The 13,657-nt window shown below is 41.2% G+C and overlaps 1 protein-coding gene and 1 pseudogene across 4 annotated transcripts in view; one reads left to right on the forward strand and one right to left on the reverse strand.

The window, feature by feature from the left end:
- Positions 1–783: 783 nt before the first annotated feature.
- Adam28 (ADAM metallopeptidase domain 28) overlaps positions 784–13,657 on the reverse strand; it is a 124,912-nt gene continuing 112,038 nt past the window's right edge. Inside the window, exon 23 of one of the 4 annotated variants that reach the window (XR_015637921.1) lies at positions 784–3,209. Coding sequence is in view for 1 of the 4 variants with exons in the window: in XM_087585287.1 (XP_087441413.1) it covers positions 3,059–3,209 (151 nt within the window). In the remaining 3 variants the exon portion in view is untranslated. The remainder of the gene's footprint in view (positions 3,210–13,657) is intronic. The other 3 variants (XM_087585287.1, XR_015637928.1, XR_015637930.1) reach the window with 3 other exon arrangements.
- Rrs1-ps13 (ribosome biogenesis regulator 1 homolog, pseudogene 13) lies at positions 12,390–13,535 on the forward strand (annotated as a pseudogene).

Below are 13,657 nucleotides of genomic sequence, written 5' to 3' on the forward strand. Positions count from 1 at the left end.
TTGGCCTCCGATGGTGCCATGTAGTCGTGATTTTTGTTGCTTGGGTTCCTGTGCCTTCCTGTTGCCATCAGTTTGTCTCTGGTGTTACCTTGTTCTGTTATTTCTGAGAGTGGCTAGACCGTCCTATAGGCCTGTGTGTCAGGAGTGCTGTAGACCTGTTTTCCTGTTTTCTTTCAGCCAGTTATGGGAACAGAGTGTTCTGTTTTGGGGTGCGTACTCTTTCCTGTCTACTGGTCTTCAACTGTTCCTGTGGGGCTGTGTCCTGACTCCACCAGGCAGGTCGCTTGGAGCAGAAAAGTTGGTTTTACCTGTGGTCCATGGCTCATGTTCCTCATGGGGGGCTGCTTTTGAGCTCTCTGTGAGGTCGGCAACCAGGAGGGCCTGTGCTGCCTTTTCCTGGTGCTCCCATGCACAGGGGTCTCAGATGGTATTAGGTGTTTTCCTCTGGAGTCAGAAATGTTGGCAGAGTGTAGTCTCTTCTGGCTTCCCAGGCATGTCTTCCCCTCTGAAGGTTTAGCTCTCCCTCCCACGGGATTTGGGTGCAGAGAACTGTTGACCAGTTCGCTTCAGGTCCGGATGGTGTCTGGACTGTAGGGGATCTCTTTTCATTTCTTTACTAATCATTAGGGGTGTGTTTCCTTTATATTTGTTAGTATGGTTGACATCATATACTTTACGCGGTAAATGTGTGTTGTTATGAAATATTTCATTTCTTGCATTTTCTTGGGCATTGTTGGCCTTGACCATACATTTGTATGTCTTTTTTTTTCTTTTCTTTTTTTAAAGATTTATTTATTTATTATATATAAGTACACTGTAGCTGTCTTCAGACACACCAGAAGAGGACATCAGATCTCATTACAGATGGTTGTGAGCCACCATGTGGTTGCTGGGAATTGAACTCAGGACCTCTGGAAGAGCATTCAGTGCTCTTAACCACTGAGCCATCTCTCCAGCCCTTGTATGTCTTTTTAAAAGGAAAATATATTCATTTTTATTTATTTTTGGTGAATATTTCCTTGGCTGACTTTTGTCATGTGGTCCCTCTGCATGCAGGTCCCTCAGTGGCCAGAAGAGGGAATAAGATATCTTGTTATAGATGATTGTTAAGCACTCTATAGGTCCTCTGAGTAAGCAGCACATATTGCACTGGGTTCTGCTGTTTATGGTCTTGAGTGTGCCTCTCCCCAACTAGTTATCTCTGGTTTTAACTGTCATGGATGTCTCGGACTGGATATGGCTCCATTGGAGGAATGTGGAGCTCTGTGAGCTGGGTTATAGCTGGTGTCCTGGGAGTCAGGTTATACTCTCTTTGTTTAGGGTGGGTCTCCCATGTCTTGGTTAGAGCAGGCCTCCAGGGTCCCTGGAGTACAAACCCACAGGCCTAAGAGAATTTTGAGAGAGTTTGTACTGTTATTTTATATCTTCCCTTCACATTTCCAACATGCTTTAGTAGGGTACAGAGTTGGCAACTATGAATTACCTTTCCTAGGTGCCTCTCAAATCAAGAATACGCATGTAACTAAGTTCTAGCCATATGTAACATATGAACAGAATATGAGAAAAGTGATAAGGTGCAGGTTCTTTTAGTATCTCATTTCCTTGTAAACCATGCACAGATGCAAGTTTTAAGTTCTAGTGTTATCTTCCTTTGATTGTTGGATTAGTGCCCTCCCTAGTATCCTATTGCATTTGATATTCCTGACATTACAAGCACAATGATCTTTTGAAAAAGAGCCTGGATTTAATCTTTTGTGCTAAAAATCTTCAAATAGCTCTGACTTACATACAGAATTGAATCTAATCTCCTTCCTGCCATCAGGGCAGCTGCCAAGTTAACGTTAGCCTTACCCCACTACTCTCGTTATTGGGCTTCAGGGTGCTACCCAGGCAGATAGACTGAACACATCTTCTGGCTGGTGGCAGTTGTTTTTGTCTTCTATTGCTGTTCTTTTCTTGAGGGTGCTTCTCCTGCTTTCTAAAATAGGAGCAAGTCTGCCTTTCACTGTCGTTTGACTCTTTTGTTTGGTAGTAAATTAAATATTTTTTCTTTTACTCTTTTGTATTTATTATCAGATACACTTTCCACTTGTTAATTATGTCCAATAAACTCTTTGACTCTATCTTCCTAACTATGGGTAGAGATTGCATTAGATTTATTCATAAATTTATCCGTGGTACTTAGAACTATGCCTGGTTTCTAATAGACTCTTTGTAAAAATTTCTAAGTGAATGCTGTAGTTGTTTTTAACCTGTTGACATCTAATTTCTAGATCCTGGTTATTTCATTTACTGCCTATTACATTTACTGATTCCATGACCCTGGACAGGTTAATGACTTCAGGTGCTTCATTTTATTCAGCTGTATATGATGACTATAGTATTACCTACTCCACAGCATTTCAATGAGTACTTGAGACAATACATGTTAAAGATCACACATCTGAGTGTTCTATGCTCTGTGCAGTGGTCAGAGGTCTGTGTTCAGAGGAACAGGTACCCTGCATAGGAAACAACAGTTTTACTCAATAAAACTGGGGTGCCTGATTCCCTTGGAAATGGAACTTCAGATGGGAGCTGATTTGTCATATGTAATTACTCAATATGTCGGTTTACCAAGTAAGTCAACTCAAGCTCCACGGGAATATTGCAAAAGAGTTCTACCAGGCCACTAGCTCGACAGAATTGCAACCTTTACATTTGGGCTATGATCAACATGTTTGGATACTTATCAAAAGATTTTTGCTTGTCAGCAACTAAAATGTGCCCATTATTTGTACCAATTGAGAAATGTCATTAAATGTACACTTCTGCCATAATATTATTAGTCTACAAGGAATTTAGAAGGATTGGGTGCCAAAATGCCCAGTGCAATACTTGTATAATTTTAGTGTCATACAGAATCAAAACTCCAAGAACTAAGAACTCTCTTGACCTTCCATTGTGTATTTCTTCAGTCGTCTCAAACACCGCAGGGCTTCTCTTGTTATCTATTTATATCTCCTACATTTACACCAGAATACATCAGGTTTGCTTTGTCATCATTCTATTTTTTAAACTAAGTCGTGCAGTGATTATTCAATGTCTCTGTCTTATTTTGTGCTGTTTGGGAAACCTCCGTTTGAAAAATCAACTTTGTTACAGAGGCACATATCTTCAAAAATGTCTCCAGACAGTAAGTCTCATAGGTGCAACATAACAGGGAGGGCCTGAAAAAGAAAGGAGAGGAGGATATTAAATACCTTTAGTAATATGTTGCCTTTGTCTTGTGCATAACATGTAGAGTATGCTCTTTAATTGAGTAAATATTTTTAAGATGTAGAGATAATTCTTAATGTAGCTACATTGTTGCAGCTAGCCAATTCTTAATCAAAATTTCTGGACTTCTTGTATTTTCCATACCGATCAGAAGTTTTACAATTCATTTTAATTATGGTATTTCCCTTCTCTTTCCAATCTGTTGTAAAGAAGAAAAACTGGGATCTGCTATTTAACTGAGCAGAGGTATTTCATAAGCAGTTAGAATAATTGGATACTTGATCATTTGTTTTATTATGCACTTGGTAAAATGGTGGTATGTATTAATGTTACTTCTACCATATATTTTTACAGTCTAGGAATGTGTGGTTATAATTCTGTGGGAGAAATAGGTTGTCAGGGCTCACCAGCTTGTAAAAACCTAGTGTGAGAGCTTAAACATCTAAATAAACGATGAAATGAAAAGTCTGAATATCATCCAACATGCTTAATTCTAGTACCGTGATTATCCTACTAACTGGGGTTCCCAAACTCCTTTTGCTCCTAGCAATAATGGCTCAATAATTTTTAAAATATTATCCATAAGCCAAAATAAATATCTAATCCTGTTATTACAAATAAATAAGACCACATAACTTAAGTATTTTAATTTAACAGGTTGGTAACTCATCAGGCAAAAACATATTATACTTAACACAACAGTGGAATTAAGATATTTATTTACTAACGGGTCATCTGTAGCCACTGGTCAATGTACCACTTCTCAAACATGGGACCATTCGACAATATCACCATTGTTTCCAACTATACATTGTCAGAAAAATGTCAGGCACAGTGCTCTGCACTTAATCTTCTATCATAGTGAATGGAGATATGTTCCTCACTGTAAGACTTGAGAAAAATCCTCCAAGTCCTACGTTCGGGATGTCCCACTCACAGAGACACAGTGAAGGAGATCGATGTAATAAACAAGAGGTCTACTGATCCAGTGCATTGGGGTCATTCTGCAATCAGGGCAGAGGTGACTCACAAGAACAAGGGCACACACTTTTTATACCTTTTAGGGGTACAAATTATATCAGCAAGGTTACAGTTTAAACTTATATGCATTGACTACTGGCTAGTAAAGGCCATCAAGCAGGAAGATATCTTTGGCACATAGAGGGGATGGGAGAGGATCCCAGCCCTACTGCCGATGTGACACTTCTTAAACAGAGTGTTTACTCAGAAAATTCTTGCGGATCTCTCCAGGGAGAAGTCCCAGTCACCTGATGTTTTATACTATAGCTTTTGTCTGCTTGGTCCCCACATTCCACATCTACAGCTTCTACAAGACAGATTTGACTAGCGGGTGTTCATGTCATCCTTTCCCAAGTGCCCCTTCCATGGCTCTTCATGAGTGTCCAGAAGGCTCCAAATTTGGCCATGCATGCAGCTCAGGATTTATTTCAGAACTTAATGTCAATTCTGCCTCTAACTAGGCTACACCCATGTTTCTATCCTGGCACTGCCTCAGTTCCCTAGGTAGCTTTTCCCTCATCCCTGAAATATTCTAGCCCTTACTGCATTGATCTATGTTTTTGCGAAGTGCTGGCCCGGTCCGGTCCCATCCGGTCTGGTCCAGTCCAGTCTGGTCTGGATCGGTCTGGATCAGTCTGGACTGGTCTGGACTGGTGTGGTAGTTTTCCTGTTGCCATTTGGACTGCAATCTTAGGAACAATTGCCTTCAAAATTCTCAAGGAACTAATCGATCACCAGGGTGACCTACTTAGCAGAACGTTCTTTCTTTTGGTTCTGCTTCAGCAATATGTTGCTTCATAAGTCTGCCTTCCTCTTTCACCTGTGTTCTCTTCAAGAAAACACTCCTCAGCTACACTTCCTTAGGTTTTCACCCGTGTCCATGTATGAAACCATTCATTCATGTGTTTCCCTCAGCAAAACCCTATCAAAGATAACTGACTTTCCAAAGAACACTGAATTTCCACTTCCGAAAGTAGCACTGAGTCCTAACAATAACTCTATCATAATCATAGGTCAAATGACTTCTTCACAATAAACAGAGACACTTCTTCCTAGAGTAGACGGCAAGAAATACAGAGACCCTCAGCAAGTGAATACACTTAGAAAAATAAGCTTCATGGCTGCTATCCCAAACTCTACTATAATGGACTGATGGCTTATGCATAAACTGAAAGTGGACCGAGCTGCTACAGCTCACAAAACCTGAAGAGACTGCCCCCAGTGGAGGGATGAGGCTGACCACCCATCTCAAAATTTTTAACCTAGAATTGTCCCTGTCTAAAGAAAATACAAAGACAAAAAAGGAGCAGAGGCTGAAGAAAAGGCCATCCAGAGACTGCTGCACCATGAGAATCAATTCATCCACAGACACCTAATCCTATCACTTGTTCCTGATACCAAGATATGTTTGCAGAAAATAGCCTGATATTGATATCCCCTGAGAGGCTCTGCCACCACCTGTCCGAGACAGATAGTAAGGAATACAATGAAAAATAAAATCAAACACTTAAGAAACACCCTGAATAGGGGACTGCTTTGTGTGTGTGAGCCTGATAGATAAGGATAAGCCCTAGTGGGAGGAATACAATGAAAAATAAAATGTAATACTTAAGAAACACCCTGTATAAGGGACTGCCTGGTGTTAGCCCTATAAGAATATGCCTGGAGGGAATAATGTATATGCTCCAAAGAGTATTGGCCAAAAGTAGCTTAAAAACCCAGGTCTGGCCACCACAACACACTCTCTCCTGGAGTCACACTCATTTTCACAGTCATTGAGTCCACCAACCCAGATGCCTGCTGCCGATCGAGAGAAATCCACTCAATGGATCAAGTTCCAGCAAGCAGAAGGACAAGTAGGTTGTGGAACTTACCAGAGAAGCAGACAGTACTATGGGTCAGACAGTAGGTTAGTGAGGAATGGGTATTGTGTGACTGCGTTCCTATTTCCCCATCTGCTGGGCAAATAAAGAACCACATTCTATTACTTCCAAGTCTGAGGCTTCCTTCTTGCCCCTGTTCACCACAGTTCATATAGTTGGCAGGTTCCATCTTGAGAGATCCTAGGACCTAAACTAAAGAACGAAACTGGAGTCCGGTTAGCCATACTGCAAACCGTGGACTATTATATTCTGGGTGGTAAAATTTGGATATTCTCCTAGTTACTACTGAGACCTTTCGCTCATTGTGTACTCTCTTGAGTCTTTTGAGTTTCAAATTACTCAAGTTGAAGGGACTCCAGGAAGCCAACCTTGACCTAACTCTGGGGAAGAGCAGGTCACTGGCACACCAATAGACCAAGTTTTTTGAACCTCTAAGGTCGAGACCTAGAGAAGTGGAGGGCTGGAGCCCACCACCCATGGCTGAATAACACCAGGAAGCCAAACTTGACCTAAATCTTGGAAAGAACAAGTCAGAATGGCAAGTGTAGAATCCACCCTTGCCAGATGAGAGAGTGGTTACAGAAAAGACTAGTGAGATAAGAGGATAAATTATTCAACAAGTATTAAAAAGTCCACCCAAAAGTAATTTTATTTTGTATTTGAAAAAAAAGTCAGTAAAGGCTCTGTACAACACTGCTAGTAAATTGACCTAATGAGTGGAATTAAAGGGCTCATCAAGGGTTTAAAAAGGCAAAAATAGAGAATGCAGAGAACTCTGACTCGGTGGAAAGGACTTGGCAGGATACTAACCGCATAGTTAAAAAATAAAACTAAGTTCAAGAAGGTTAAAATTCACATCCCACTAACATCTACACAACAGGTGGAATGTATAACGGAGAGAGCAGCACAAAAGGAAGTACTCAGTAAACTTATAAAGACTATAGTCGATTCATACAAAGACAGACTTATGGGCAAAAGGTTAGCCATGAATAATACCAAGAAACTGAAGGACTCTAACCCTTTCAAAAAATGCCCTGAAATTGGATGAAAAAGGACTGGTTCCCTCATTATCTGTAATAACCTCCTTATTCTACAAACCATATGGGGAGCCTGGCAGGCCTATACAACAGATACAATACTTGAAGTTAGAGACTACAGCCCACAGGAATTAAATGAGCAAAGGAAAGATTATGCCCAAAATGGCATGAAGAATGCAACCTATATAGTAAAACTGTGTGAGAAGGGAAAAGATGCCATACTATTATCAGATAAGGCAATGTGCAAAATTAGGAACATCGTGGAAAATCCCATTATGTTTGAAACTCTAGAACACATATTGGAAAGCTCCCAAGGAGATATGCACCCACTGCTTAATTGGATAACTACAGCTTGAAGACATGCATTCCCCTCTTTAGATTTAACTCAATTTGAGGCATCAGTTAAAAGAAATACTTTGAAGGAAGCAATTCAACTAGCAAGAAAAATAGGAGTACTTTATTATATCTATAACCAGGTTCGTATCCCACAAGCAGCACCAATGTTGCCCCAATTTAGGAAAATCCTGGTAAAAGGAGCTCCACAACATCTCAGGATGATGCTAGCTGGACCATTGTAAGACCCTGGCACACACCATAGACCTCTTAAAAGCATGGAGAGTTAGACTCAGAGAAGGGTAGAAAGGTGGATGGAATAAGAAGACTTAAAAGTACTAGATCACTTGAAAAAACAAATACCCACCTCCCTCTTAGGCCAGGACCAAGCAGATCATTTAATACCACCAGATGCCTCTTTGAACAAGCTACTAGAAGACCATGTTTAGGGCAGAGGGGGCCCAGTGGCCAAGAACCCCCAAACCTAAGTTACAACAACCAAGGACAAAACACAGGTGCAAGGCCATGGAACAGGTGTCCATTCAGGAACAGTCCATGAGGCCATCCCACATCCAAACCCTTCAGATATCAGGGTTGCAACATCTGAAACCCAGTTTCACTACTAGTTGTGCATCTGGATGGGGCCATTAAGATGCCCCATCTTATAATTATAAATTATATTTATCTTTAAATTATATGTATCTTTAAATTATAAAAGAATACCAAGAGTACTATTAGCCACAGTTAAAATCCCATAGATAGAATTTCCCAAAATACTACCCTCCTTCACAAAACAGTACCCCATAAAAGGGGAATGGAGGAAGTAAAAGAGATGATAGAAACTTTACTGAAAGAAAACATCATAGAACCAGAATAGAGCTTCAACGATAATCGTTCCATTTGAACAGTTAAGAAATCAAATGACCAATGGAGATTCACAGTAGACTACAAAAACAAACTTACAGAACAAATGCCAGAATAATTGCCAGATATAGAAGACATACTCCTAAGAATAAGACAAGTGGCACCTAAATGGGTAGCCACTAGAGATTTAACAGACATGTTCTTTGGCATTCCTTTACACCCTAATTATAGGGAAATAGCTACATTTTCATGAGAAGGAAAACAATACCAATTTACCAGGGTCCCACAAGGATATAAAAACGGTCCAATCATAGCACATAATGCATTAAGATGGGCATTAATTTCATTTCAGAGACCATAGGAAGTCACCATCTTTTTGTATATAGATGATTTCTAACTAATAAATATCAAATGAGAAACAGATTCTACAGATTCTACAGAAAACAGTATCTGATTTAATAGGACACTTAAGAAATGAAGGATAGACCATCAATAAGGATAAGCTACAGGGACCAGCAGAGGAAGTACATTTCCTTGGGGTACACTGTTCCACCAAAGGACCATCCTACCACCTCAAGTGATTAATAAAATAATAAAAACTTAAAAGACCACAAAATAAAACAAAAACACAACATCTCATAGGCCTATTTGGATATTGGAGAAAACACATACCTTGTTTACAGTTGTTGCTCAAGTCACTATATAACATAGTGAAAAAGGCATCTGACTTCACCTAGGGACCATCCCAGGAAGAGGCAGTAAAGACCATATTAGAATATATAGAGAAGTATCATAATTTAATCTATATTAATATAGATGATAAGTAATAATAGATATCCTATTTATGGAAGAATATGGAAGTTGGAAAATTTGGTTAGGCAGCCTTGAATTAAATCTATTGGATGTTATTGCAAATGCTTCCCTTGGCCAGAGAACAAGTATTCAATGTTTGAAAAAACAATATGGACTTTGTGTGAAGCACTCCAGACCTACCACAGTATCCTAAAATGGAACTCGGTGGTACTCCGATCAACCAAACATGGGAGGAGTTAGAGAAAGGACTGAAGGAGATGAAGGGGTTCTCATCACAATAAGGACAAAACACCAACCATCCAGAGCTCCCAGGGAATAAACCACCATTCAAAGAGTACACATGGCAGACCCATGACTCAGGGGCATATGTAGCAGAGGATGTCCTTGTTTAGCACCAATAAGAGGTGAAGCCTTTGATCCTACCAGGACTGGACCCCACAATCTAGGGGGATGTAGGGCAGGGATTTGGGAAGGGGTGGCTGGTTGGATGGGGAACACCCTCATGGAAGAATGGGGAGGGAATATGGGATAGGGGTTTTATGAATGGGAAACTTGGAAAGGGGATAACATTTGAAATGTAAATAAATAAATAACATATCTAATAAAATGTATTTTATTAAAAATGTACTTAATTCCCAGACAACCTAAAGGGCAATTTATAATCCTCTGTCATTTCAGTTGCATGGGCAATCCACCGAACTCTGCTGGCCTCTGGCAGTAATGCATGCAAACAAACATCAAGAGTTGGGAGAAAGTGGGTGGGATGGTTGGGGAGACCCTCATGGAGGCAGGGGTTAGAGGGATAAGATAGGGGACTTATTGAGGTGAAATGGGGGAGGGGCATAATATTTAAAATGTAGTTAAATAAAATATGCAATAAAGATGAAAAAAGAAATAATTCAAAAACCTAAACAAAATTTCCCCCTATGTCCCCTATAAAAAGAAGCTATCAAATATATTGATGAGGCCTCAGCAATAAATTAGCATTATCAAGAACAAAAACAAACGACCATCACTAATAATAATAACACCCATTTGTCTCTCCAAGGATGCTGGAATTCATTATCTTTGTTCTATAATTGTAACTGATGATATATTTCAAGAAAATCAGAGGCACACCACTCTCTGCTTCCTGATTCCATTTATATAAAAAGAGGATCAGAATGACTTGGGGGATTCAAGGAAAAAAGACAAGTTTGGGGGATGACATTTGCAATGTAAACAAATAAATGGATTTATATATATATATATATATATATATATATATATATATAACTTAACATTCTGTGTTTAAGTGCAATCAGGAAAATGATTTTCACCATGAGTACACCCTGGAGTTGTAGACTACCATGATGTGAGGAAATATAGCCTTAAGAGACATCTCAAGACAGTCAACAAAGAACTTGCATTGTGACTACCTGTTGTTTAACTCCATTCTGGGTTAAAAAGAAAGAATTTTCTGGATTTCTTCTCTCTCATTTTACATCTTGTGGAGAGCAATTTTTAGGTTCTCTAGACACTTCATTCTCTCCTCCTCATCAGGGGTCATGGAGGGTTGGGATATTGCCTTTTGAGCAAATTCTGTAGGTAGATAAATGCAAGTAAACTGGCATATATGAGGACACAGTGCCAGGAAAAACTATGCTTAATCTAAAACATAAGTCTGAGGACAAACACTTCTAGAAACACAGTGAATCCCTGACAGATCAAGAAAGATATCTTTAAGCTGAATTCAACTATGTCCCTGTTTCCCACCATCATAGACAATAACGACATATGCCACCATAGACATATACCACACTTCCTAATGCCATTACCCTGACACTGAAATGCAAAAGCTGGCCCAAACAAGAAGAAATGGAGGACATTCTCAGCTAATATCTGATGTAAGGCAGGTCCAAACTGCTTAACATCTTGAATCCCTAATCATGTGTGTTTGAGTACAACATAACTGAGGCCTTGATATATGACCAGGAGAGTATCCCTCTTGGCAGCAATTACCCATATAACCTACAGGACATGACTAAAAAGAAGTACTTCAACAGCCTATCCTGAGAGACACTTTGTCATTCTTACAGAGAATCATCCTGGTATTCTTTGACATTCCCCAAGACATTAAAGAGCTCCAAGGAAAGTTGCTTGGCATGTATCAATTCTTGGCTCTCTGTCAACCTATTGATCAGAAATTGTTGAGTCTGGGTCAGCCATTTAGGAAAATTGAGGCTCCAAATCATAAGACCTATTCCTGTAAGGACCAGCTCAAGCCAACCTCCCCAAAGTTCCCCTAGCCCTGCCCAGTACAAGTTGGGCCTTCCCTGGGGCTCGTTACTTTGTTTTGTTCTCCAATGTGATAGAAGGCTGGCCTCATCCTGCCTTTGTCTGGTCTCTACATGTATATGGTTCTCCCTCTGAAATAGAATGAGCAGCCTGGATAAGATGCCTGCTTCTGAACCCATTAGGCTCTGAAGGGATAGTGCAGAGGCAGTTGGTGTCACCACAACACTGGTGACATCACAGAATATTCTAGGTTCTCCTAGATACAAAACAATGTCCAGGGAAGAAGCTATGATGATGTCACTGGGAAATGCCATAGCCTACTTGCTAAGTACCTCTACCCAGACTGACCAGTTTCTGGAATGCTTTTTCCAGAGACTCACTTTTGATCCAGGGAATACCCATTTGCACACTCTCCTTCCAAAGCTACAGAGGTCTCACTATTTCATTACAATTCAGTTGCTGAGGTTAAGGACAGTTGGTTGAGGCCTTGGTATGGGTATAAGATATTTGTTAACACCCAAAGATCTAAAGACTTTGAGTGAGGGAGATTCTTCACTTGAAATGTATAAACCAGGGTCCATTCATGCGACATACAGTCCAATTCCCACAGTTTTTGCTCTTTCCCAAAGGCCAATATATTTTTCCTACTCCTTTAAATATATGCAAGTTGAAGTATATTGTTCCATTGAGTATGCCTGGAGAGGGGCATGGTTTCAATATATTTACCCATGTGTTTTCCTGAAATCTCTGTCTTACACTCTCATTTTGTGCAATGAAAACTCTATTGCCCTGACAACATAGGTCCTCACGTATACGGAAGGAAAACATCGAATTGTAAACTTTCTGTCCATTCTTAAAAGTTAAAGTCCTCAAAAGTGAGGGAACTGAGCCCCAAGCAAGAGCCATGGAGGGGCAGAGTGTGGAGTTGCTGCTGGCCAAGGCCGAGCAGCAGGAAGCAGAGAAGCTGCAGTGCATTCTGGTACACAAGGAGCTAGAGCTGGAGTTGGAACTGGTCAATCTGCTGGCTGTGGACAGCAATCTCCTCATGGTGCTCTACCAGGCCAGGCCTTTGATAAGGGCTGAGCTGCGGGCCCTGGCGCAGGAAAACAGGAAGCTTCTCATGAACCAGCCATGGCAGCTGCAGACCCAGACCGAGCCCATGGAGGAGGCAATGGTAGTTTGCTTTGCAACAGCCCGCCACAAGCCTGCCCTGCAAGAAACCACTGTACCAGCTACTGCCGCTCACCTGCTTTCAGCAGTTTGAGTGCCTTAAGGTTATCCATCCCGAGAAGAGGAACAACATCCTTTGGGAAGAGGAGAGTAGCCAGTGGCAATGCTGTTCTGGCTTCAAGCTCCCCCAGGATGACACTTAGGAGTGGCTGATTGAGGTACCTAGGAGCGCTGATCCCAAGGAATACCCGTTCACCAAGAAAAGTTCAGGCCAAGAAAGAATGCGGGGATAAGAACTAGTTGAACCATCCGCAGAACCTTGCCCATGCGCACAAGATGCAGATGCCCAGCTCAGCTCGCTGCAACCAAGGGGCACCAGAGGAAGGAGGACCTGTGCTGCACCGTGCAAGTGGCCAAGGTCTCCACAGCTTTGGTGGGATGCTTCCAGGAGCGTCTCTCCAAGGAGAAAGCCCCCTGGGTCTCTGGCAAGAAAAAGTTTCAGACCCTCTTTTGGGACTTCGCAACCAAGAAAAAGAACCAATTGGAGCTACTTCAAGTCATGAACAGCAAGAAACCTCCTCTGGAGGTGACCAGGACCACCAATAAGCAGATGAGGGAAGAGGACCAAGAGGAGTTTGCCAAGAGGAGGATAATGAGGCAGATAGGCAAGAGAAAAATAGCCCAGCAAGGACTATCAGGCAGAAGAAAGGGTGGCCTGCCAGGTCAGGGAGGGAAAACAAAAGGAGGCTTGGGGGCCAAGAAGCATTCTAGGCTGCCTGCTTTTGGTGACAAGAAGAAAGGAGTTCTAAATCAAGTAGGGAAGAGGAGAAAGAAGTGCTTTCCCCTCTAGACCTGTTCTGAAAAGCTAGAAATGTAAGTACTGTAGGCTGGTTCAGGAGATGGCTGCTGTCCTCAATGAGCTTAACACTCAATGAAGGATAGGTTTGCCTCCTCTCCAGTCAATGCTGTACGAATTAATGGAGACACTGGCTGGAAGTTGGT

This window comes from Rattus norvegicus, chromosome 15 (assembly GCF_021556685.1).
Source record: "Rattus norvegicus strain SHRSP/BbbUtx chromosome 15, alternate assembly SHRSP_T2T, whole genome shotgun sequence".
Classification (NCBI taxonomy): domain Eukaryota; kingdom Metazoa; phylum Chordata; class Mammalia; order Rodentia; family Muridae; genus Rattus; species Rattus norvegicus.